This window comes from Xiphophorus hellerii, chromosome 17, assembly GCF_003331165.1.
Source record: "Xiphophorus hellerii strain 12219 chromosome 17, Xiphophorus_hellerii-4.1, whole genome shotgun sequence".
NCBI classification, from domain to species: domain Eukaryota; kingdom Metazoa; phylum Chordata; class Actinopteri; order Cyprinodontiformes; family Poeciliidae; genus Xiphophorus; species Xiphophorus hellerii.
This window is the reverse complement of record NC_045688.1, coordinates 4,058,323-4,084,881: the sequence shown is the minus strand read 5'-3', so window position 1 is coordinate 4,084,881 and position 26,559 is coordinate 4,058,323. Positions and strand designations below refer to the sequence as shown.

General features: G+C 39.5%; 2 protein-coding genes and 1 long non-coding RNA gene across 12 annotated transcripts in view; 1 reads left to right on the top strand and 2 right to left on the bottom strand.

Annotated features, from left to right (window-relative positions):
- Positions 1-6,223, bottom strand: part of wnt5b (wingless-type MMTV integration site family, member 5b) — a 76,301-nt gene extending 70,078 nt beyond the window's left edge. Inside the window, exon 1 of the mRNA XM_032589272.1 lies at positions 5,851-6,223. The gene's annotated coding sequence lies outside the window, so the exon portion shown is untranslated. The remainder of the gene's footprint in view (positions 1-5,850) is intronic.
- Positions 6,224-6,366: 143 nt separating this feature from the next.
- Positions 6,367-11,247, top strand: LOC116736662 (uncharacterized). 2 transcript variants are annotated; one of them, XR_004342645.1, is made up of 4 exons: positions 6,367-6,500; positions 6,932-6,997; positions 9,180-9,260; positions 9,643-11,247. It is a non-coding gene; the product is annotated as an uncharacterized LOC116736662 (long non-coding RNA). The 2 variants fall into 2 exon arrangements; XR_004342644.1 differs by having other exon boundaries at positions 9,180-11,247.
- A 2,430-nt stretch (positions 11,248-13,677) lies between these two features.
- LOC116736610 (ELKS/Rab6-interacting/CAST family member 1-like) overlaps positions 13,678-26,559 on the bottom strand; it is a 124,942-nt gene continuing 112,060 nt past the window's right edge. For all 9 annotated transcript variants that reach the window (XM_032589173.1, XM_032589174.1, XM_032589176.1 and 6 more), the window contains one exon: positions 13,678-16,339. In XM_032589173.1, the coding sequence (XP_032445064.1) occupies positions 16,202-16,339 (138 nt within the window). In that variant the 3' untranslated portion in view covers positions 13,678-16,201. The remainder of the gene's footprint in view (positions 16,340-26,559) is intronic.

Genomic DNA, 26,559 nt, shown 5'->3' with positions numbered 1-26,559 from the left:
CTGGATCAGGGCAGCAGACAGGAAAATGAGCGAAAGTAAAGAGGCAGCAGCAGCAGAGAAAGGCTTTCTGTGTTATGAGATGTTTAGACGGTAGATTTACTGTAACTGGCCCAGTTTGTGCTGCCTGTCACACTGTTTAAATTCCTAAAAGTTCCCCAGCCATGAAGATGCAATTCCGGAAAAACATCAGCGCTGAGAAGAAGCATTTTTCTCCTCCTTTGAGTCAGGGATGCAGGAGTTTTCATACTGACCTGCCTTGTGGCTCGCTGGTCTGTGACTGTCCCCCTCACACCAGCCGCCGGATTTATAAAACGGTTTCAGGGCCTATAAAGTGTCCAATAAACCGCTTTTACTATTAGCCCAGGAAGCTGGTAGGATATAGCTGCTAACCGCTGCCGCCACCCTTCCAACACGTGCTCACACACACACGCTGACAAACACATGCTTGGTGGTCAAGCCGTCAGAATCTGAGCACTCAGATACATGCAGAAATACACTGAGTTTGACCATAATGATGACCACATGACCACAGCGTACCGTCAGCACACACAGAGACTCACAGCAGACTGATGCTTCTCAGCTTATTTTATATTGCAACAGAGCGCAGCAGAGATATTTTAATGATTCTAAGGAGGAGGAAAGGACAAACAATTACCATCTGCAAAACACCCAATGTTTATGGAAATGACACAGCTGTATGTTTGTGCTCCAAGTTAAATTGTAGCCAGAGTTCCTCTACGAATGGAAAATGTCCTGTGATACCGAAACCTCGCTACTTTTTCTTTATTCAGAGTTGGGTCATTTATGGTCAAACGGAGCTGCTGTTGTGGTTCAATTCTCATCTACAAGTTGCTTTTTTTAGAGGAAAAGCAACAAAAATGCTCTGAACAATCTGAAAGTTTTCAGGAACGAGAAGCACGAGACATTTTCTCCCGAGTTTTTAGCTTCTTGCATTCATTTTGCTGACTGTGTGTTTCATTGTTTCAAATCTGACAAAAATATGGAAAACAAAGCAGCCAACCTTGCTGGTGCACTGCTTGACACTCGTCAACTCGTATTTTTCTACGTTAAAACGAAAAACTTTAAATCTAGGTCAAGACGATCCTGTTTAATTTGGCATTCGAAGTTTGCTGATTTTCCCATATATCTCTGCTTGTCCAGTGAAACTACATTAGTTTGAATTTGAACTCTGGTTTAGTAGGGATGGTGCGGTCAGGGTTATATACAAGGTTAGGTTTCCTCTACATTTTAGTAAATCAGACTAGAGCATCTTCTTCCACATATTTGCCGTGTCCTCTCAATAGCTTAAAGCAAACTGGAAACAAATCTTGTTATGGCTTTCTCTCAGCAATTACTTAATGACACTCTGCCATGAAAACTAAATATGTGGAGTGTATGACTAATAGCTGTCCTTTTCACCAAATGCAGCTGCATCTCTGTGGCTCCTTCAGAGTTACCATCAACCGCTGTTTTCTCTGATTAATGACAGATTTTAAGGATATTAGTAGATAATTTTGATAAAAATTCATTTTTTCAGCCTTATAGTTTTAGTCTTTTTGTGAAATCATGCATCGTTGTCCGTCAGTTCCACATAAATCATAAAGTAATGGGACAAAGTATAAAATAGTTTGAATGTTTTTTTACAAGGCCCCATGTAATAAAGTAACTTTTACAACCTCAAAAATTTTTTTAATGGAGACACTTTGCTTTCAGAAAGGAAAATGGATCAATAAATCTAAAAATTAGATACAAAATCTATTAAATCTCACAATGGAGAAAACTCAGCTTCAAGGACAAATGAGAAGCAGAAAGACAGACGTGAAGAACAGCTGAAGATTCGGGGTCCCTGCAGGAGAAGCATGCGGGTTGGATGTTCCTGTTTTATTACGCTTTTACTAAGGATTTATGGACTATACCTGCATCTACCATTATGCAGTAGTTCTGATTTTTTCTAAAGGTATTTACCTCATCTACACTGTGTTTTCCACCAGTCTTCACCTTGTCATCAATACAAAGTCTGAAGAATTATAAATAAATAAAAAAGATAATGAAATTATAGCAACGCAGTCATCATGAAGTGCACAAGATTTCTTTCTCTGATAAGTAATCATTATCCACAGTGGATAAGTACTCGCAAGCCAGCCAATCAGATTAAAGAGTTTTAAATACCTGCTCTTCATCTGAAGAGACCATCCTCTTCACACAGACGACCATCTGGGAGTCCAACCTGGTCATTAGAGCTCACAGACACACACATGCCTGACACGTCCTGTTTCCTGAGGGGTTTTTATGTAAAAGACATAAAAATCCCAGCATTTTTGTGGTTGTGTCCTAGAGATACAACCATAGTGTAACCTTGAGAAAGGCCATCTTCTCAAATGTCTGGACAGGAGACAAACGGACTAGCTGACATTCCTTAATGATGCCGTCCTGTGGGGACGAGACGCTCAGGTAGCTTCCCTTGAGGAAAAGACGTCCAGGTTTCATGGCCTCCTGCTGAACGGGCCAGGAGACCAATGCATTCATCTTGAACTGTGTAAAAGAAATCCCAAACAGCATAAATAAAAATGCACCATGAAAAGAAGGAAGGAGGAACAGACGTTGGCCTGGACGTGGACTGAGGAGAGATTATCTCTCTCTAATGGCTAAGTTGTTGACAGCAACACTTTTTGCCACCCCTATCTACACGTCTAACGTTACAGTGAGCCGCAGCACAAAACGCGCCCACAGACATGTACTTCCTCTCCTCTTTGCAGGGCTTATCAGCCCCGTTGTCAGCTGGCTCGGGGATTTATGAAGATATCAGACTCTGAAACCCTGAAATCCACGAGGCCGACCAGAGACGACCCCGACTTCCTCTCGGGTCCTTTTGCAGCCGATGCATGTTGAAAACAAATCGGACGCTTCGCTTTTACAAGCTTCAGGCAGATGGGGGGGAAAAAGTGGCTTTTTCTGCTGCATTTCGCATGAATCCGTCTCTGATTCACAACATATAAAACAAGACGGTTGAACGAATTCCATCCAATAAAATGTATTTGTTGCTCATCTTTATACTCGCACAGAGCAATTTCACCATTCAAAATAAACTATTTGTTGACAGAACAAGCAGAATGTTTCACAGAGAAGCTTTTAATCCCTCAGACATTCGATTATCTACTTTTACAACCGGCTTCTTATGTTTAGATGGTTCATAAAAACTTGGAGTGAGAAGGATTTGGGGCAAAACTGAGCATAAAATCCAAGAATGAAGATGAAGAGTTCATGAGAATGTCAAGAGAATAGAAATAACTGAAATACAAAATTATCAGTGGCCAATTTTGATTAATGTGATTAAGGCTCAACAGATACGACGGTGACGTTTGCTTAGTCGTCCTATTTTTGGTCACTAAGATCAATTCTACATATGTAATTATGAATTTGTTAAATTCTAATTTTGTACAAGAGTTTCTTCACCGTTTTCAACCTTCTGAATACAGTAATATGCATTTTTGTTCATTTTGTACCTTCATTTGATGCTTCGTGCTTTTTCGCTACATTTAATCAAACTTTGGTCGTTTTTGTCTCACTTCATTCCACAATTTTTGGTCTCTATTGTAATTATTCTCAACTCGTCTCTTGTCACATTTAATAAAATGGCACAAATGATTAAAAGCCGTTTTGGCTATGTCATGGGTATGTTTTCATATATGAAAATTATGATTAAATCTTGATTATTTTTGAATAGTAAAGAAAATCATAACTTTTGCCATATTACCAACCTCTTGGTTTGAAAATTTAGATCAAACTTTTCATACAAAAATCTTTAGGAATTGTTTTAGTTTTAAAAAATCGTAGAAAATATTGACGCTTCACTCTAGCTCCCAGCCATGTTCAGCGTCTCTTGCTCATCTACAGCTGCAAAAGTACTATTTATACTTATATATCACAAATGCATATGCGTAGCAGTAAATCAACGCGTTATATCATTTGTTATATGAAAGCTTTTCACACAAAGTGAGTCACTGCAGACACTTGTGTGTTTTATGATAGCTGTCAGAATGGTGAACTCGGTCCAGAGTTCCCTCAGAGCTGCAGTTAGTCAGACTTGGATTTCAAACAAGTCCCTGCACGGCCCAGATGAAGGCAGAGCAATTTCTCTATACTGAGAGAAACATTTGTGCAAGATTTCGACCAAAATAGTCCTGGTCTGCACCGCAGAGCGGGAGAGCTGCCTTCATTTAGGTCGATGGGGTTGGCAGACACACACACACGCGCACACACACCCACGCACGCAGATAGGCTGCCTTTCACCACTGTCAAGGGTAGCCAAAGTCATATGGAATGAGACCGTGACAATGAAAACATTAGGGTTGAACATCAATTTCTATAAATTTAGATAAAATAAAGTCAGAAGCCTTTTTCACCTTGACTGCATGTTGAATAACTCATGCAGTCGGCGCTCAAGTTCAAACCCATCATTTACATTGAAAAATTCCTACAGAGTTTAACTTGTTGAACTCTGAGGCGGTGGTGCCACCAACCGGGGCCCCAGTGGGGCGTCAGGCATTCTTACATACGTCTGTGGATTTAAGAAAAGGAAGACAACTTTGAGTATTAATTATTTCACCTGCTTAACGAGCTCTATAAACAGTTCTTCTCTAAGTGCCACTAACTTTTCTTTTCCTAAAGGTTTCTCCAAGTTGACAAGGTAAGTCAACTAATTAATAATGCTGTAAAACAAAATAAAATAAAAACTCTCCACTTCTGCATCGTTTGCTACATCAGACTCATTTTTCCTCCTTTGTTTTAAAAATCATCCTCCTCATTTGACTTGTATCGTAGCACCACTACCTCATATGCAGCTCCTAATTTAACAATTAGGAACAAAACTTCAACCTTGTAGAATCAAGGCACCAACCACTACAATCTGCAAAAAAAAAAAATTCTTGGCCTCCTGTGAGCTACATTTCAATAAAAATACACTTGTATCTGCAGAGTGTCCATGAACAGTAAAAAAACAGTACAGAAAGGACAACAGAAACTAAACAATTTGAAGGGTCATGCTCTAAACAAAAGTAGCAGATTAAACTGAGTTCAGCAGATGGAAGCTGAGGAAGCTGCAGGGCTCATTTTTATTCAGAATTTCAGATAAACTCTGCTGGCATGTTGCTGTCAATACGTGAGAGATTATTTTGTCAGTTCAAACCACAAAAAAAATTAAAAACACTGAAGACAAGCAACGAGTGGCCACGTAGTGTCAGCAGTTACTAGTCAAAATTTTAGTTTTCTGGCAAACGACATCAGTTTTAGATATTTACATCTGGAAAGAACAGCGGATAACTGAACAGATGTAAATAAGCCTGCAGGTTGCAAACACTGCATCCCGACATAGTCCATATGCTAATTGGTGAATGATATCATGACCTACATTTATGTTTTTAAACTTTATTTCAGGCAAAATGTAATAAACTGAAGAAAAGCAGTTCCAATTGGAGGCGAGAGCTTATTTCAGAACGTCAGTATGGTGAACCCAGTGTTTGTACCGCCCCCTAAAACGACAATGCCCTGGGTGGTGAGCAACTATAAAAAGCAACTGACTGTTGGAATCCCTGAAACAAAAGCTGTTTTTTTTTTTTTTTTGTCATTCAGAGTATCCCCTAAGCCCACCAGCGCCCACCCGGCCCCCCAACACCAGCACTAGGCCGCCCGTTTGAAAGTTTTCTAGACTCGCCCCTGGTCTCTGGACAATCAGCTTTAGAACAAACATCAGGAAAAGTTGGGAAATTGTGAAGCAAAATAGAAACGAGTCAAAGTTCTAAACGAGTTTCCTCAAACATTATTAATAAAATAAGACAAAAAGACACTTCCTACCTTCTCTTCTTCTTCTTCTCTGGAGAAGAATTGCTGCTCAACTCTGCTGGAGGAAAAAAAAATCTCCTTCCACCATCCGAGGTGTTGAAGTTTGTCTGTCCGGTTGGAAACTTCACACTCAGCGATGTTTTTCAGGCTGTTTTTTTTTTTTTTTTTTTAACTAGACGCACACAGATTCCTTCAAGTGTCACTTTCTGGACCCCTTCCTTCCTTTCCTTTCACTCCTCGATGTCTAAAGTCCTCCTCTTGGTCACAAAAGCGGCCGTTTTTATGAGGCGGTGCAGGGAGGCGGTGGGGGTGTCCAGGCGGCAGCTGCTGCTGCGTGAACCGTGGACCCTGGTCCGGGTCAGTCCCCAAGTTGTCCCGGAGGGATAGAGTCCTGTTCTCTGCTCCGTCCGTTTCAGCAACAGGTGGGAGAAGTGAAGTGAGATTTCTCCACAAGTTTTCAAAGCACTTCCCAGAGAACTACGCGCGGAGGAGAGGAGGAGACCGCGGCTCGCCAAAGTTTTTACGCGCACGAAAACAGAGCGAGAAGTTGGAGCTGCAGACACAGAAGAGGGAGTGGAGAGAAACCACCGAGCTCTAGCGTGGGCTTTCCTCCACAGCTGTCCTCTGCTCCCAGTCTGTCCAGAGAGACACCAGGGAAAGTGGTAAATAAGGATGCAGAGGAGGAGGAGGAGACCGGAACGTTTTTAAGTTATCAAATTTCTCCTAATAAAGAAACGGCCGCAAAGAAAATATCCTACAGTCAGCTGCTGGCGAGCCGCTTAATGAGACTCACCTGTGAGATGCTGCGCAGCTGCAGCAGGATTACAGTTAATCAAGTCATACTGTACAGACCGGAAGTGTATAGTCGCGAAATACGTTTGCTTATTTTTGGTAGGGAGAGACGGGAAAACGACTGCAGAGAGCGTTTTTACTCTACTGTACTCTTTTGGTAATATTTGGAAGCTGCTGCTGCAGTTTTGTAAAGACGGCACTTGTTTTGTCAAATTTTTGACTGTCACTTTAAAAGTGTCAGCATTTTTGATGTAAACTTTAGGCTTACACCATCAATCGTTACTTTATATTTTTGCTACAGGTGATGTGGCTCTCCACCCAGGGCGGCAGTGGTCCGAGGGGCGCCTCAAAGAATAGGAGAAAGTTGGTCAGTTGAACCCAAATAGGTTTTTACAACTATTTTCATGTACAGTCAATGGGTTTGGCACCTTACAGTGCTTAATGCCATGCAAGCACTATATTAAAATATAGATAGATACTATATGCTAATGTATGATTTACAACTTCCAGAGATCTGCTATGGGCCACCATAAATGGAGGCAAACATAAAGAAGCAAAATAACTATTTGTAATAAATCACATAAGTATGACCAAACAGATAAACGCATTTTAGCTCATTTGAACATTTTGTTTCCCTTTAATGTGCCAGAGTCCTTTCAGTCCGGCACAATCTGGAATAAAAATTGTGAATCAGCAGATCAGACCTCAAAGAAAATAAATAACTTTATCAGCCATACAAAGCTTAATCAGCGCATCTCTTGATTTTGGTATTTAGTGTTTGTATTACACAATAATTTATCTCAGAAGGACTTTGTCTGCCTGACTGGTTAACTTTAGCTTTAAATTTTGTTGAAATACAAGCATCTGGAATCAGAATAAGTGAAAATCTGAACTATTAGGTCAGACCTTGAATAAAACACCATGATCTGTGCATCTGTAGCTACTTCTGAATCTAAACTCAGTCCAGCTCTTTCTCCCCATCCATATAATTTTTCCAAAACAAATCTCTAATAATCCAGAACTGACCAGAACTTGATATTCATTAAAATGATACGTTTTCTATAACTCCTATCTCGCTGACAGAAGAAATGGAAACATTTCTTCTTTATTTGACACATACTGTTGTTATATTGTCACACTGTTTTATCTCTACAATATGTGGCTCACATATTTTACAGGCAAGTCCATTTTCTTTTCAGCGTTTATTGACATCACACAAGTGAGCAGCAAGGAAAGAGTGAAGAGGTCAAAGGGCCTGACAGCCAAGAAAAATCACTTATATCCCAGAAAGAGACTAAATGTACAGGAGTAACAGTGAGACGTGTTCAAATAGAGCTTTTTTTAAGCAAAATTAAAGATGCTAAAAACAAAAATACACAAAAAATATTTAAATCAATACATAATAAACGTACAAAGACATAAAAACAGACCAAAAACAAGACCTAAAGTGCCAACTGAGGAAAATGCTTCTGTTCACACCTGTTAAAATCAGTAAAATCCCTTAAAACACAGACTTTTATTGTGGTAAACTAATGTCAAGCTGAAAGCTTTAGATAAATCTGACTGCGTTTAGTCAGTGAAGAAAAAAAGTCAAACTCTAACTGAAGTACTTTTCTTTTTATATAGTCAGTTTCTAAGAACTGATTAGTGATCTGTGACTTTTTATTTCTCAGGGAATAAAAACTATAATAAGGTTTTCCTTACCATAAAAAGTGTAAACATGAGGCTAAGATTGAGCTAGCAGCCAACAGACATGATATGTGGAAGCCCTGTTAAGTATGGTGGGTGACCTGTGATGCTGTGGGCCTGTTTCCCCTCCAAAGAGCCCTGGGAACCTCTGGAAATACCACGAGCTCTGAAATCTGAACCTGTTCTGCCTCTAAGATGAAAATGAGCCACGTTATTCGGTCTTTGAGCCAGAAAACTTCTTCCACCGTCGTCTCAGTTCTGAGGGTGACGTGAGCAGAGGAGCACCAGTGAAAAACACAAGACTCTGAAGGATTTAGAGAAACGCTGCAACGCTCTCACTTTCTGTTTGCACCTAGCTCCTGAAAAGTTAAGGAAGATTAAGTGCTGCACTCTAATTACACACAGTGGATTATTCTAAATTTCTCAGTTGGAAGTTATTCTACTGCAGTAAAATATGAATTTATTTTAAAGCTTTTTAACTCGTCTTTTCCAGGGACACCGCAAAAAAAAAACCCCCCCAAAAAAAACCCGTCTGGCACTATGTGGAAAATGACTTGTACACAAAGTTCCTTGGTGAAACACACAATGTAAGAAAAAGACACAAAGTAATAAATAAAATTCAGATTACATCCAAAGGAAACTATTTTTCTTCTCAAAATGCTACATCAATTTGATTCAAATGAGCAGAAATATATCAATTCAAAGCAAAAGAAGAAAAAAAAAAACACATTAAGGGCATCTGACAACTTGGAACCTTTCAGTGAAAAAATACAAATTATTCCTGCCGTGGTTTTACGGTCGTTGTGTTTCTGTTGGACTTTCACAAAGCCGGTTGCTTCCTAATCCGTCCCTGTCTGCAGAAGGTAAAAACTCGCCGGATTCGAAGTCAATCTAAATTTCCGACAGCTTGGACTGAAAACCTGCCAGCAGAAGGTTCAAAGGTGAGTTTCTCTGCCCACATCAGTGAGCCTGAATCCGTCTGGCCTCCGTTGCTTTGTGGTTCAAAACCAGAAAAGTGACAGAACTGGAACGACAGAAAGGGAAAATGTCATCAGTGTTGGAGGATGTTTGGTCTGTCGGCGGCTAACAGCTTGATTTAGCTGCCTGACTCCGTTGATGTTGTTTTTATTTCCCCTTAAAGAGCTTCCTCCTTCCCGTTCTCTTTGGTTCACTCATCCACGACTGCAGCGATTGGCTTACTCTAGAAAACGTTGATTAGCAAACCAAACCACGGCCGTGATAATCAATCATCATTTTAAATCATTGTGCTGTAAGTTGTTTGTTTTGCTTTCCCTCCATCATCTTCCTCTTTTTTCTTTTCAGCCCATGTTTGACGTGATGATTGAAACCACCTGAAAACCGGCGAACGAGTCCACCGGATACGAGAAGACAAGGTCGAAACGACGACACGCCGAGCGCCTCTGTAACGTGGAAAACAAATATCTGTTGTCATCTTGACTCTGTAAAGAAAGGCATGAGTTTTTGTGTGTCTAAATAAAAAAAAAGTAGGATTATTACAGTCTGTTCTTTTTTTCTTTTTCTTTTTACTGGATCTGGATAATTAAAAGCCAAGTTTCAGCAACTGCAAAGTTTCCAATGTGCAGTAACTCAGAGCAGCGGGAAGCTCCTCCCATATGGTGCTCCCAGCAGGATAAAACAAACACAACTTCTGTTTGGCAGTAATTCTGTGCATCACATCCCACACGCTGTACAGCAGTTTCATCTGAGTTCAACGTAAAATACAGCAGCAGGCAAAATCTCCCCTCTAAAGACGTGGATTTTGACTAGGTTGATCCTGAGAAGTATCGGCAAAAAACATTCTACTGAGCAGCAACGTTGAAAGACACCTGAAGGCGTTCTCCTCACTTTTCACACAATGAGTTTGTAGAATCATTTTAATGCTAGGGCATAAAAAAAATGTCTCTTTGGGTGCAGAAATAATACTCTTACACATTTCTGTCTTTAAAATGATCTATTTCGGTCCAGACTCTTCTGATTTTCATTTTCTTATTTGCTTTTGCTCTAAAACCACAGATGATGTCGTTCATCGATGCATTTAAAGTGTTGCATTTGATCAAATTCAGTCTGATTAAAGCGGCTTAAAAAAGTTCGTTTTAAAATCTCTTAAATCTGAATCGTAAGCAGATTTTTTTTTCACTGCCTCAAGCAACGCAGGGCGAAAATCAAGTAAACATTTGTTACAAAAACGTAACATAAATGTTTAGCACTGCCGTCAAAAACACGAGTTCTCCCCTGATCCTCTCTGACTGATAATCATTTTGTCAAACACTGAAAAATCGGATTATTTTCTTATTTGTCTGTTTGTTGAAGGCGTTTAAGCGGAAAAGTGTAATTTTGTTTGGCGTATAAAGTTATGCTCCACGTTTGTTACAGTGTAATTGTTAAATAAACAAATATATTTTTCATAATTCCTAGAAAGCAAATCTAAATCAGCAAGTCAAGCTACATGTAAATAAATTGGTACCAGAGGATGAAATCTAAATATTTAACTTGGTGAAGTGTGCATCTTAACAGAGAACATCTTAATAAGCTCTTATCCATTTTATTATTAAAACAAACTAGGTTAAATTTATGAATCTGTTGGTAATCCTTTTGTTCTAACATTTTTTTAATCAGTCCTCTGGATCAGGTGGTTAAAATGATTTCAATAAACCTGATTATTTCATCTCAGCTCTAAAATTCCTCTTTTTAACATGAAAAAATTCACATTTCACAATAAAAAAAAACAAACAGTCCTTTGGTTAAAAATTAATGCAGACACGCATTAAAACGTGGCACCAAATGACAAAGAAAAGTCTTTTTCAAAAGCTTCAGGGATGAAAGTCAGAACATTTTTCATGTAGGCAAATATTTATCTTCAGATGTTTGTTTTGTTTTTTTTGCAGACTAACACAAAGTTAAATCCAGCGGGTTGTGAGTTTCAGCGGCGATGATAAAATGATGTTTGCTGCTCAGTGTGGTGTGTCTCCACTTCTCTACCTATCTCTCTCTATCACATAAATCAGCGACTCATGCAGCCGTATCTCTTCCTCCTCCTCCTCCCGGTCGCTCTGTTCATCCCCTCTGCCTTACTCCGCTGGCTTTTATTAGGACTGTAGATGGAGAAAGCAGAAGTCTCTGCAGAAAGCATGCACACAGACAGAGGGGAGCGTTGCCATATGTGCGGGAAAAACGCGTGTTACGTTTACAGACCGTCGGGAACTCGCGCTCAGAGAGGTGCGAGAAAACAGAAAGAAACACATTCACCTGAAACTCAGAGCCGGGAGGTCAAGCGCCAGGTGAGGGTCAAAGTCAGGTCTGTTGCACCACATTTTCTGGTTCGGCGAGCGTCTACCAAACACCCATTACGAATGTGTGTGTTTGTGGAGGCCGTCTCTGTGTCATTAATCTGTTTGCGCACCCAGAAACCGGACAGCGGCGCGGTTCAAACCCAAACAGTCAGACGGCGTCCTGGCGGAGGGCGCAGCAGGAGTCGGTGTGTGTCTGTGAGCTGAAGAGCTGCTGCGAGGCGAAGCCTTTCTGAAGGACGCAGGTTCAGATAAAAAAAAAAAAAGAGAGAGAGAGAGGCCTCCGGTATGCAATCGTGTCCCTGAAGTAGGCGGAGAGGAAAATAAACCACTTGCACAAGATAACAGGCACCGTTTAGTCTGCATGTGGAAGAAGATAGAGAGCGAATGGAGGAGGCGAGTGGAAACCAGAGGAGAGGATACAGTGTTATGCTTCGGTACATGCGGTGCTGGTGTTCATAAAAGTTCTAATAGAGTTGAGGTTGCGGTCATTCCAGAAGCTTGATGTTTTATCCATACCAAAACCAGTTCTGATGTGTTTTGGATGAGTTTTCTGTTAAAAACAAGAAAAACAAAAACTGAGTTCAGGTATTGAAAATCCAGCTGTTGATTTGATGTGAAATACAAAGGAATTGGGAGGGAGGGTAATCCTTCTTCTTTATTATTCCTTCTTCATTTACAGCCACTGCCTTTTATATTTATTAAGAACTAGACAAGCTGGATATGTCTGACCAACTCAGAGCTCAAAATCCAATATGGCTGCCTTACAAAGAAAGAAAAGTACTTTGTGATTGCTAATATAAAAGATAAAACAATGACTATTTCCACTTTGGTTATCTGTAAATTAAACATTTCATTCATTTTCCTTGGCTTTACCCCTAAGAGAGGAAGTAAGGAAAACTGCATTAATGCACATAAAGGTATAGTTGGTTTTTTACAGATATGAGGATCTTTTTTAAGTATTCATGAGTGGCTTTGGATCATAACCCTCCCTAATACTAAGGGTCCACTGTAATCTCATTTAGTGAACATAATGTTACAGTGTTTGACAGTTCCAGAAAGAAAGAAATATGTTATTAGGTTGCAGTAATAATGAAAAATGGCCACGTCACCGAGAACATCAGTTAGCAAATCCCACCGGTTTTCAAATATACAACTGGAGAACAGCTAAGATAGTTTGTAGAAGCTCCTGCTCCTGGTCAGGAATCATCTGGTACAGCTTGTACTGCGCACTTGTATTTTCATTGGATTTTGACGGAGCAGCATTCAGTGTGCTTGAATAAGTCACATGTTCAGCTCTTGGAGCTCATTAGCTCTATAGTTGACCTTTTATTTTATTTTCGGTACTGAAGTTCTGCCAGTCGTACCTGCAGTTCGAGAATCCTGGGTTCAACCAATTTACTAGCCTCTGAAGGCGACGGTTTGGGCCAAATGACTGAAACAAACTGGTTCTTCCAACAGGACAGTGACTAGATGCACACACACACACACACACCCGCACACACACACACACACACCCACCCACCCACCCCCCCACACACGCACACACACACACACACGCATATTAAAACTGCTAACATTCAGCTTCGGTAATTCGACATAAATTGCGTCCTTTGTTCTTACAAGTCGGAAAGCAATCAATTTCAATGATCTGTGGTCAAATATTTACTTAGATTAATGAAAGAGGTGAAAGAAGTCAACAAAAAAAAGTACCAGTTACAGATTTATGTAAATATGTGAAGATGTAAAAAAGAAAACACAACAATTTTGAAGTTGTGCCTCAAATTCTACTTTTCAAAAATTGCTGAATTAGTTTCTTGACTTATCAGTTCGCCCTAAAAAAATGAATAAATCTTTAAAATTCCCAGAGAGATTATCTACAAACACAAAGCCACTTACCTTTTCTTGCAGACTTTAGCCTCTTGTTTCCTTTTGCCTCCTCCATCTTCTTCCACATGCAGACTAAACGGAGCCTGTTATCGTTTCATGTCTAAACAAACTGTAAAGGAAGAGTCGAAACCACAGAAACGGACAGACCACAAAGCAAAAGTGAAGATAAAGCATTAATTTATTTCATTCTCTCACATCCTGATTTTTTGAGCCACAAGTTCGAAGTGAGTTGCAGTCAGCATCCTTCCCAGTAATGGACAGAATCAGTAAAAAAAAAAAAAAAAAACAGAAAACAGAAGAAGGAATTTACACACAAGCTCAAATCTGACTGGGACTCTTCCTTAAATGAGACACACATGGGTTTTTAAACCATCCATAAAATCTGTGGGATCAATAAATGTTTCGTTTAAGAAGCCAAGGGCTGACTTTAGTGTATATAAATCAGCTCAGAGTCCAAAAGGCATAACCTTCAAAACCAGTTAGATTTGAGGACGCATCATAAATCCAAGTCTTCCAGCTTTGTGTCCAACCGGGTGACATTTTAAAAGAAAACCTCAAGACAGATAAGATACAGCCTCGAAACTCACACAGCTGACTCAAAAGGAAGGAAAATAATGTTAACTTGAAATAATCTGCACCTCTGGACCATGCTAATACCGTCAGTGTTACTCAACAACAACTCTGAAAAGTCTTCCCGGTGGAAACAAAGTCTAACAAACATCCAATTATTCACAAAATGACAAAAGAAACGGAGTTTGACACCATATGAGGCAGACCAACCAAGATATAATACTTTTATGCACACTTTTAAAAGAAACAAGAAAAAATATATCTGTATTTTTATATAACACTTACTTCTCAGAGAGAAACAATGACGTTTCAGAAATGATTTGACCTCTTGTGAACTCTAAAGGGACGGTCATGAGGAAGATATGCTGAGGAATTATTTGAAGTCAACCTGATTTCAGTCTGGACGACGTGACTAAACCAAAGATGTCGTTTTCACAGATGCGAACCACGTTTACAGCACATCTGAGTGTTTGAGTAAAGGTTCTGCTGCGAGATTCATTGTTGTTTTGGGTTTTTCATAAATGGCAAACTAAACCAAAACGTCGTGATGTTAATTAAACTTACTCCCTGACAATTTACACAACAACTTACAAGAAACTAGAGAACCTTCCACATTTAATGGAACCCCTGGTAGAGAAGGATAAAAACGGCTTTTAGCAAAATCTAATTTTTAAGCAGAGGAAAACAAAAAAATATTAACATTACCTAGAAAATAAATCTAAATAAAACCTTTTTTTTACTGTCATTTTTTTAAGACACAGAAGCTCGCCTTTCTTATTTACTGTTAAAAAAAAAAAAGCCAAAAAAGCACAACATTTTATTAAGGCATATGCATTTTGATCTTCAAAAGTCACATATAAGGAATAACAGAAATAGCCACATGCTTAATCTTGCCAATATTTGAAGTGGCTGAAATTTTTTAAATAACTATAGCTTGGGCACAGTGTTAATCCAGGTTTAATCTGGTGGGTTGATTGAGCTCCACATCAGAGCTCAGTTATTAGATTTGCCATGAAACAATTAAATACATGAAGAACTTATGATGCTGTTTTCTCCTCCACAGGCCCTGGAAACCTGGTTAAGGCCGCATGGCATCATGAACGCTTGGAATTACAAAAACTTAACTAAAATCCGGTAGTCTCTCTGCTAGAAACAGTTGCCTTGATAATATTTTAACACCATCAAGAGCCAAAGCTTTTGGCAAAGTTAACTTTCGCCCATAACAATCTCCATCTCCAGATGCTCCTACCTTGTGGCCTTATTAGAGGACTGGGTTTTGTCAAATAAGCAGAAGAGGGATGTGCAAAATACAAAAGGCAGAACAGAAAAAAATATATTACTGCAAAAAAACAAACAAAAAATAAACCTCATTTGTTTTGAAGCGTTTTACCAATCCTTACCAGGGTTGCCTACAGGTGTAGAAGATACTGAATACATTTGGAAATCTTTGATCAAACACCTGCAGAGAAAGGAACAAAAACTGACTAAAAGTTAGAAAAGATAGCAGCAAATGATGCAAATAGCGAAAGGCAGCTGAAATAAACACACTCAAACTGATCAAAACAATTGTGGCAACAACGTGCAAGTCTAGCATCAGAAGCAGCCTGGCAAGTCCAAATAACTTTTTATGTTTTTTTACGCCTCTTTCTCAGGTTGAAAACATTTTCTCAGAGTGGAACCGCAGCCACCAGCCAGGACTTACAAGATGGTTAGTGTAACATATGGTCAGTGCAGCAGAAGTGCTTCCTTTCTAAGAAGAGTTAGAAAAATATATCTATTCAGATTTAATCTGCCAATAAAGCACTTTAAACTGACCAAGGGACGTCATTTCCTTCAGCTGGCACAGTTTGTTGATATTGGAAATGTATTTTTCTGTAGCGATGCAACACCAACATTCCTCTTAAATTGGAACAACTAAAGCACAGTTGAACTTCCTCAACATTGATTTTCTTTCTGTTTCATGAGGATTGTGGCGGCTTGCAGGAGATGTGATTTTTTATTTAATCTTTTTTTTTCCCCGTGCGTTCGCGCTCAATGTTTGACTTTTGCATGCAAACGAGTGTGATTTTTTCTTCCAGTCAGTCTGTGGGGGTGTGTGCGTGTGCAAAGGTCAGTCAGCAGCTGTCCTCCAAGGCATTGACGACTTGTTCCAAAATGTCCGGGCACCGGTCGGCGATCTGCTGCAGGACCTGATTGGCGTACTCCTGGAGCTCCGCCTCCTCCTTCTCACACAACGCTAACTCCGCCTCCAACTGAAAGAAACACAAAAAAGGGAGGAGAAAAAAGTAAAGATTTTGTGACTTTCCCTTTCCAAAAACCTTTTGGACGTTGGATAACAAAATATGAACCTTTAGGTAATTAAACGATACTCCAATCTTATCTGTAGGTTCCACAAATTATGAAACCAGTTATTGGAGTAATATTTGCCAATTGTGAGAGTGTTGAAGGCCAAATTCTTCCACTTCACAATCTGCAACTCTTGGATTTTCAAGGACAAATTACCAGATATAGAGTCAGAAAGCACATTTTGTGAATATTACTTCCCTGTAGAGATTTATGTTTCAAAACTCAACAGCATCATACCATTCCTACTGTAATAAAGCAGATAAATAAGAAACGCCAGTAAAAGTGTGTGTCAGGACCGGTTCTTCTGAGACCAAGACCGAGTTCGAAAATTTAATTTCGACAAATATTTCAGGCAAAAAATGCAATTTTGCATAAAATGCAGAAACAAATGGAAAAACGGTTCAATTAACCAAAACTACTTCTTGGTGTTAAACTATTGGTGATCAGGAACTAATAATATTAGTTTATTATAAATGCAGCCATGTATTGAGTCACATTGTCGAAACTGAATCAGTTCATATTGCACAATAGTTGTATGAAAAATGTAAAAAAAAAAAAAAGAGAGATTAGGCTAATGAAGATTTGTCATATTTAAAAAAATTCATACGATCCTCTAAAAACAAATCATCAAAGTATCAGACGCTAAAAAACTTACTGTACTGGACATATCAATAAATTATTAGGCATTTTAATATTATCATTAGTTCATGCAGAAAGGCAAATCGCCTCATGGGGAATTCTCAAATCCACCAGAGCCAACAGAATCCGTGGGATTTACAAAAATCACCTGGCCAACAGATTACAGGAGCCAAGTGAAAATATTTTCTCTAACATATTTTCTGTGGATTATGACCACAGAACATCGAAGGTATGACTGAATTTATTAGCTTGATGAAACCAGATTTATTTTTCCCCTCTTCATCGGCTGCTGGTTCAGAGTTTTAAACGCAGAGCGGCGATGCTGATGCACCGTTGGAAAGATCAGAGATTAAGGTGCAAACTCTTAGCCATGGCTAAAGCAGTGTTGCTGCTTTATGCATATTATTATTTAGCTGCTTAGTGTTTCCATTTCCTTACTAAGTAGGAAATCGAAATAGGTCTGGAAATTCAAACATTTCCCATATACAATGAAAATACACTGCCTGGCCAAAAAAAAAGTCGCTACCTGGATTTAACTAAGCCAATAGGTACAAGCCTCCTATTGGATAAGTACTGCATAGGCGATTATCTTTCAGCTGGCAACAAGTTATTTAACCCCAGCTGATGCAATGAGTAACTCCTCATTTCTTAAACAACCATGGCAAAAGACACATCCTGTGGTCGTGGAAAAGACGTTAGTCTGTTTAAGAAGGGTCAAATCATTGGCATGCATCAAGCAGAGAAAACATCTAAGGAGATTGCAGAAACTACTAGAATTGGGTTAAGAACTGTCCAACGCATCATTAAAAACTGGAAGGATGGTGGGGAACCATCGTCTTCCAGGAAGAAATGTGGTCGGAAAAAAATCCTGAATGATCATGATCGGCGATTACTTAAACGTTTGGTCAAATCAAATCGAAGAAAAACAACATCTGAACTCAGGAGTATGTTTAATTGTGAACGCAAAAGCATTTCCACACGCACAATGCGAAGGGAACTCAAGGGGTTGGGATTGAACAGCTGTGTAGCCGTAAGAAAACCTCTAATCAGTAAGGCTAACCAGAAAAAAAGGCTTCAGTTTGCTAGGGAGCATAAAGATTGGACTCTGGAGGAATGGAAGAGGGTCATGTGGTCTGATGAGTCCAGATTTACCCTGTTCCAGAGTGATGGGCGCATCAGGGTAAGAAGAGAGGCAGGTGAAGTGATGCACCCATCATGCCTAGTGCCTACTGTACAAGCCTGTGGGGGCAGTGCTATGATCTGGGGTTGCTGCAGTTGGTCAGGTCTAGGTTCAGCAACATTGTGTGCCCAAAGAATGAGGTCAGCTGACTACCTGAATATACTGAATGACCAGGTTATTCCATCAATGGATTTTGTCTTCCCAAATGGAACGGGCATATTCCAAGATGACAATGCCAGGATTCATCGGGCTCACATTGTGAAAGAGTGGTTCAGGGAGCAGGAGACATCTTTTTCACACATGGATTGGCCACCACGGAGTCCAGACCTTAACCCCATTGAGAATCTTTGGGATGTGCTGGAGAAGGCTTTGCGCAGTGGTCAGACTCTCCCATCATCAATACAAGATCTTGGTGAAAGATTAATGCAACACTGGATGGAAATAAATCTTGTGACACTGCAGAAGCTTATTGAAACAATGCCACAGCGAATGCGGGCTCTAATCAAAGCTAAAGGCGGTCCAACAAAATATTAGAGTGTGACCATTTTTTGGTGGCGACTTTTTTTTTGGCCAGGTAGTGTATTTTTCCATTCTTCTTCAGACCTGGCCAACAATTTCAGCAAATCCTAAACTTTTACACACTTTTCAAGACTACTCAAGAAATGAAATTGTCATTCAGACTGATAAGATTTAGAAAAAGTATATCTCGAGATGGTTACACGCCCCCAAACCCACCGACCCCAACACCTCCAGTCTAGAGCAGGTGGAGTGGGGCATTGCGGTAAGAGAACCGCACCTGTCCCCCCATAGTGATTGCATTTGTGTCTGTTTTAACGCTGCTATGGATGTAGATATGCATCCATAAAGCGAACTAGATTGGGTTTGTGGGTGGGGTGTGTAAGACCCAACTGCAGAGTCTACCCCACCCCCATTGCCCAATCCCAATGCCCTAAGCACTAAACTTGAGATCCAGGACGGGGCTCAAGAAGGCGGGGGTCGGGGGTTGAGCTCCACCCGATGCCTCCCCCCACAACCCCTGCTCCAGTCCAATGTGGCGTAGAGTACCATGGAGAGATGTTTGCAATTTGACACTTCTAAGCGTGTTTGAAGTCAAACACCTACAAAACGACTCCTCAGATTATAATATATGTGAGACGGTGATCTGAAAAGACCAGAGTGCAGCTCCTTCTCTTCAAACGGACAGGAACATTTCTGCAGCAAAGCAATGCTGCTATTTTCTTTGGCTGCGGCAGAGCTGAGACGTCAAATCTAACCGGCGTAATGACCAATACATCTGTATCAATAAGAGTGCCGCTGAAACATTCGTGTAACACAGGCCTACATTTATGATGGTGTGTGTGGGTGTGTGTGTGAGGCCTGGGTCAGATATTGGCAAATATCCTGTCGTTATAGCCGGACCTCTTTATTCTCCTCTCATCTCATAGCCAGAAAAACCTCAGTGGTATTTTATATTACAGTGGCGTTATTCATGTGTAAAACTGCTCCAAGCAATAACATTAATGATTAATGAAACTCTGCCCATAAAGCACATGCATATATTGCTGATTATCCATATATTGGGTCATTTTTATTATTGGAGAAACTGAAATTGTTGATTTTTAATTTTTTTTTTCCCATTTAATTGCAGGGTGTGTTTGAAACTTGGCCCACACCAGGGACTAAAAGTCAGGACATCTAAAACCAGTTTTAAACATTTCTATTAAGTCCTGGCTCTTCTCAGTGCTTCACTTTGTGCAGCACAATTTCAAACAGTTCAGCTGAATTTAGTCATGACCAAATAAAAACATACAAAATAAAACTTGTATTCATTAGACTACTTATAGGAAATAAAAACGGTGTACATTTTTTTCCCTCCATGCATAATTAATCACCATCTTAGATTTAAATCTCCAGTCTATTTACTCCATAAAAGATTTGCTGCCACTGTAAGTCCGTTCTGGAGAAATAGCTTCATAGAAAATAATTAGCGAGCTAACGTTTAGTTTGGATATTGAGAGAATCTGGAGATTTAGCTGAGAATTCAACTCAAACCGTTTGTTACCCCGTGAACTTCTCATGCAACCTCAAACCTCAACGGATTTTTCGGGGATTTTCTGTGACAGATGAACACAATGTGGTGCGTGATTATGAAGTGGATGGGAAAATGAAGAAAAATGTAAAACACAAGTGAGTGCTCCATTTTTCAGATTTTTATTTAATCTCGATAACCTACATTAGGTTCATGGTTGTAACGTTAAGAAGACGTCGAAAAGCTTGCAAAAAAATGTAAGAAGGGCAACAGAAGGTCCTGAACGGAGCGATGCGACTTGTAGACGGTACAGATGGTGTGAAGTTTGGGGGGTTTTGAGGACTTTATGATCCATTTGACCTGTGGAAGAAGCTGCTTATTGTCCTCTCAGTCGCGACTGTGAAAGAGCCAAGCTGCTTTACGGAAAGAAGTCACTCAAGTAATTTGTGATAGGGTGGCAAAAAGTCTAGAACAGAGCGGTTTATCCATGGCGGAGGCACGGCAGCAGCGTCGTCACCTACATCTCCATTTGTAAAACAATGCGATAACAGATGAGGGCTTTAATGTACGTAGATGAAGGGAAAACAAGAAAGCAGAAGAAAGGGTTCAGAGGAAACATGCAGGACAGTTTAATGCCATGTTAAAAGAGCAAACGCTTGGAGGCTACCCCCACTGCACAGATCTAAACTTACACTCTGACTCATTCACTCTTTCCAGGTGATGGATATAGGAAACATATGCTTTGAAAATTTGCTGCGCACCATCCAAAAGGCTTTTGTGGATAACGTGAAGGATTGATTTTTAAATTTTGAGGGAGAAAATCGAAGCGCATTATCAAATCTTTGAGGAATCCCCGCCACGTGACGGACAGGAAAAATCAAGATTTGAAGAAAAATGGGGAGTTTTGAGCACATAGTCCAACTCCTATCGCTGTTATCTACTAGGTAACAGTTATCACCTTGATTTTAAAAAAAAAAGTTCATCCTTTTATCAGCGCCGCTAGCCCTATCTGGCCACACAGACCTTTAAGAGTGTTGGATTGAGCGAGCGAAGGATTTAGACGGCTCTGTTTTACAGCGAAGAACAGTGACATCGCCAGCATCAATCTGAGCGTTTTTTAGGTAATTCAACTTAATAGCTTTGCATTTTAAGCTGCTATCTCCCAGAACAACACGGCAGTAAAGATAAGGTTAGAGGGTGATTGAGAGGAGATAATCGGTTTAGTGCAGCTTTTCTTAAGCGACCTTGACCCACGCTTGATAAAATCAGCCGAAAACGATAAAAAATGTCAAATTGGGTAAAACAAAACAAACACACACAAAACTCACAGATTACATATAGTTTATATAAACTATATGTAAACCACGCAGGTTTCATGTTGAAGAAGAATCCACAACATATCTGCTTCACAGCTAAAAGTCTCAGGTGAATCCATAAAGCGTAGTGGACTTCAGTATGAATAAACATGGGACAAGAAATTTACCCAACAATACGACTTGGTTTCCTTTATACAAGATTCAGTAAAGACACAAATTTCAAGTTTTTTTAAACCCATAATTAAACAAAAATATAATATTTTGTTGTAACATTTTGTTCCATTACAAACTTTCTGTACTATAGGGACTATCAAATCCACTCAAGATAGAAGTAATTTAGATGAACTTGAAGTCTAAATACGAAGGTCAAATTTTGTTCTTTCCTAAGATAAAAGTATGGAGGCAAGTAGAAACATAAAATATTGCAGACGCAGTGATTTGGTTGGTCTTTCAATCAATAAAACTCTTCCAACAAACTGTTTCTATAAAAGCAGATCATTGTTCTGGGTCGGTTCTTTCTAGAGCAACAGAAAACCTCACTGGGTAGCATTGTTGTAACCTAAGAGCAGGAAAGAGACTACAGTTTGTACAGACTCAATAAAATATAACAATAACAGATGCAATGCAATGTCTAAAGTTGCAGTTTTCTGCTGCAACTTTCAGATGGTGGGTTCAGAATTGTATAAACAGAATGAAACAATGGAATGGATCCGTCCTTCCGTATAACAACCATTTAGGTTGTGGTGGTGAACCAGCATGGCTCTTTCTGAGGATTACCGTATTTTCCGGACTATAGGGCGCACCATACTATAAATTGCACCTACAAATAAATAAAAAAAAACAATAAAAAAAAAACTGGAAACGTACATATATAAGCCGCATCGGGCTGTAATCTGCTGGTATCTCCACTGCAGAGACCCAGCAGAGGGCAGCGTCCTAATAAATCTGCTGGATTTATTAAGGTTCTGCGTCTCCAAAGCAGAACCATGGATTCGTTCATGCTGAGTTTACGAGCGGTGGCTCCATTTCCCTCCTGTACTGCCAGATCGATAAGCTGCATCATATGAGTTAGAAGAAATTTCTCCGTCGTGCCTGCTGCTAGCGTGTGCTTGTTCTAAATGAAAATTAGCACTTTCTTCATTGATTTCCAATGATTCACTTCCTGCTAAAGAGCCCCCTGGTGGTTGAAGAAAAATCCACAGAAAAGCCGCACTGGGCTACAAGCCGCCTGGTTCAAAGTGTAGGGAAAAAGTAGCGGTTTATAATCTGAAAAATACTGCACTCTGAAGGCATCAATAGATCACAACAATATAAATATCTTTCAATTATTATGTCTTATTTAATCCTCAACACGACCAAAATACTTTGAGCGACGCTCCTACACAAATCAGACTAGATCTGCATAATGTGATTGGCAGTGGGCTGGTTATAGACATTTTTTGAGCTTTTTCTTGAGATACTGAACAATTAATAAAAACATCTGTTGCCTTTCAGAACCAGGTGTAAAAATAACTTTATTATTACTTAGCTGCAAAGCATAATTTTCTGGCTTCATCCCAGCCTGTTGTATCTTCCTCTTTTAAACCAAAAACATGAAATTAGGGTGCATCAAATTTGAGGGATGAACCGAAGAACAAACTGTGAATCCAGACCATAAATGCCCACAAAGCAGCGATAATCAGTCCTGATAGCTGCTGAGGCTGTTTGTTGTGCATAGTCCTTTGGTTTTATTAGCTTGTTAGGAAAGATTATGAATACGAGTCTCTACTGCTGTTGATCTTGGAACAGTTTTCATGGCTTGCAGTAAGGAAAACCTGATGATCTTACATTACACATCCAATAAATTTCTTCACATACAAGTTAACGTCTTACTGGATTGTAAGCTATTTTAAGCTTTATTTTTGTTTATTAAAGATATGAAGGTATTACATTTTAACAATGAAGTATAGTTACCTCTTCTGTGAGTTATATGTGATGAATAAAATTGAATAATTCAACAATAAACAATTTTATTCCTTATTATCATGATGTATTTGATGATTTAAAGAAATTATGCAAAAATGAGTGTGTTTAAACTGATTCAAACTTGTGAAATACTTTGGCATAAAGCCGAGTTAAAACAGGACTTCTAATAACAGAGACTATAATCTTCCAATAGGTGTTATAAATCAAAATATTTTATTAAGCGGTTTCTTAATTTTATATTCCAAAGAGAAAGTCCCATTTGCTGCTGAAAAATAAATGTCTTGTCTTTATCTATATCAAGAGTTTTACGGCTGAATCCGTTTCAGATTTTGCATGATGAATTTGAATGCTGTATTTTAAATCTGCTGCTGATCATGTTTCATGAAATCTCAGTGTGTGGTACAAAAAAAACTAAATAAAGAAATGTAGAAGATTGATATAAATGGAGAGCATCAAAAAAGCCAGAATTGTGCTTCCTGCCAGAATATATGACACAGTATTTCAGTTTTTACGGCGACAGGTGAGGGAGCGCACAACACGAGGTTAAAGATCCAATCCTGATTAACTGAGTGGCAGAAGGGTCTGAGCAAAGAAGGGAAGATGAAGGTGAAGGGGTTACGTGTGTGTCTGTTACACAGAGAGGGTCTGTTTTGCTTTTTTTTACTGCAGCCATTAAAGCTCCATTATCATGATTGATCATTATCGGCCTTACAGCGACACACACACACACACACCAACACAAACACTGCTGGAGCAGCCCGGGCCCCGTGTTCGTTCACACACAGGTTATCAGCTCGAGAATGAGGATGACAGGTAAAATGTGTGTATGCACTGACCTCCTGACACGTGTTGCAGGGCCTGAACCTCTTTGCAGAGGAATGCTAATGTTTTCCAAAGAAACCATAAGTCAGCAAAGGAAGATAGGAGCATGAACAAACACTCACAAACGGAGAGCAAAAAGGGAGGAGAAAAGGAAACAAAGGAGAGGAAGAACAAATGTATCATCTTACAATGGAGGATTTCTTGAGGACGGTTTTTAATTTACAGTAACTTAAGCCAAATGTTTGTATCCGTCTACTTCATGGCTGTTTATTGAAACACCAAATCTTCCTCGCGATTTGACTAATTTAACAAGAATGTTCTGGGTAGTGAATCTTGTGTCTCCTCAGATCAGGAACAGCTCATCTGGGGCTGCAGTGTTCTGCAAAAAGTATTCCCTCCCCTTACACTTCTTCACATTTTTTCACAGAAAAACTATAAACCGTGAGAGCAAAGAGAAAAGAAAAAGACAGAAGTTGTAGTTTGAATGCGTATTCGACCCTCTTTGATCTCATACCCCTTAATAAAACCCACAGCTAATTCCAATTACCTTCAGGGGTCACTTTCTTATTAAACAGAATCCAGTTGAATGTAATTTAATCTTAGTATGGATCCAGATGTTCTCTGACTGTCTTAGCGAAAACATTCATAATCAGGCAGTTTCATGAAGCTGCAGGGAAAACAGCAGGAAGTTTAAAGCAGGGTTAGGTTATTAAACGAAATCCCAAACTGTGAACACCTCACAGAGATCTGTTCTTCCATCCATCACCAGAAAGTGGAAATAACAAAACACAACTACAAACCATAAAAAGACAAAGCTGTCCACCTTAACTGACAGGCCGGGCAAAGAGAACATCGATCAGAGAAGCAGCCAAGAGGCCAGAGGTAACTTTATAGGTCCTGGACAGATCCACAACTCAGGCGGTAAAGTCTACTTTCAGATTATTCACTGCGAGTTGTTGAAAGAAAGCCGTATGAATTCTCATTTGCGGACTTGATGTGAATATCGATGGAGCTAAATGCAGGCCAATCCTGGAAGAACAACCAGTGGAGTCTGCAAAAGTGGAGGCAAACCTTCAAGGTAGAAAACGACCCTAAACCTGCAGTCACAGGAGAACGACCTCGATGGAACGGCTAAGATCAAGGCATGTTCACCTGTAAGAACGGTCCAGTTTTCACAGATTCTCTCCATTGACTCTAACTGAGCTTTAAATATTCTTCAGAGAAAAAAAGACAAAAATATTGCACATTCTATATGTGCAGAGCTGGTGAGACAATCCCCAAAAGGATCGCAGACGTAACAGCAGGAATGGTGGTTCTGCAAAGTATTGACTCAGAGGGGCTGAACAGAAACACAGGCCCGGCTTTCAGGTTTTTATTTGTAAAAAGATATGAAAGCCATAATTTTTTTGAGGGGGGGGGATTTTTGTTGGCCTATTAAAAAGATGATGTAACAAAGAATACAAAGCACTGCATACACAGCAGCAATAATGCAGTATTGGGTAGCCGTTGAGACTGCTGTATGCGGTTTGGTTCGACAGTCTGAGAGGAGCCGAGCTAGCAAAAATAAAGATGTCAAAGTCAGGTGATGGCTTAAGATACATGCACTTTAATTTAAAAGTATGCCTAAAATTAATCAGTGCAACTGAACAAGACAGAGGACATTTAATGGTCTTCTTATTTGATCGGCACTGTTTTGTTCAAACCACAGAGGCTGCATTTACACTAAAATATTTACAAAAAGTGTCATATTTCTTTACATCGTAACCATCTGTGTCTGTGAAATATCCATTTTAAATAAACTTAGACTGCAAAGAAGCAAATGTTCTTGTTTTATAATTAAAAAACCCCTGAATGACATAGTTCAATGTAAAAGAAATACAGAACAAAACGTCTTCAGCTCAAAGAGAGAGAGAATGAGGAATCTGGAAATGTCTGAAGGCCATATTTTTACCTATTTCAACTCTATAATGGGGGAGATTATATGATGTAAAGTCTAAGGAAAAGTAGAAACACTAACAGGTGCTATAGAAATACTATTATGAGAAACAAAAATATAAATTGGCCTCTACAGACTTCGATCCTTCTGCCTGTTCTTATTCTAACCATTTTGCTCGTACAGACTACACAGTGTGTAAAATGCTTCATAAGTTGGCTGCCGGTGCTGCACCAAGCCCA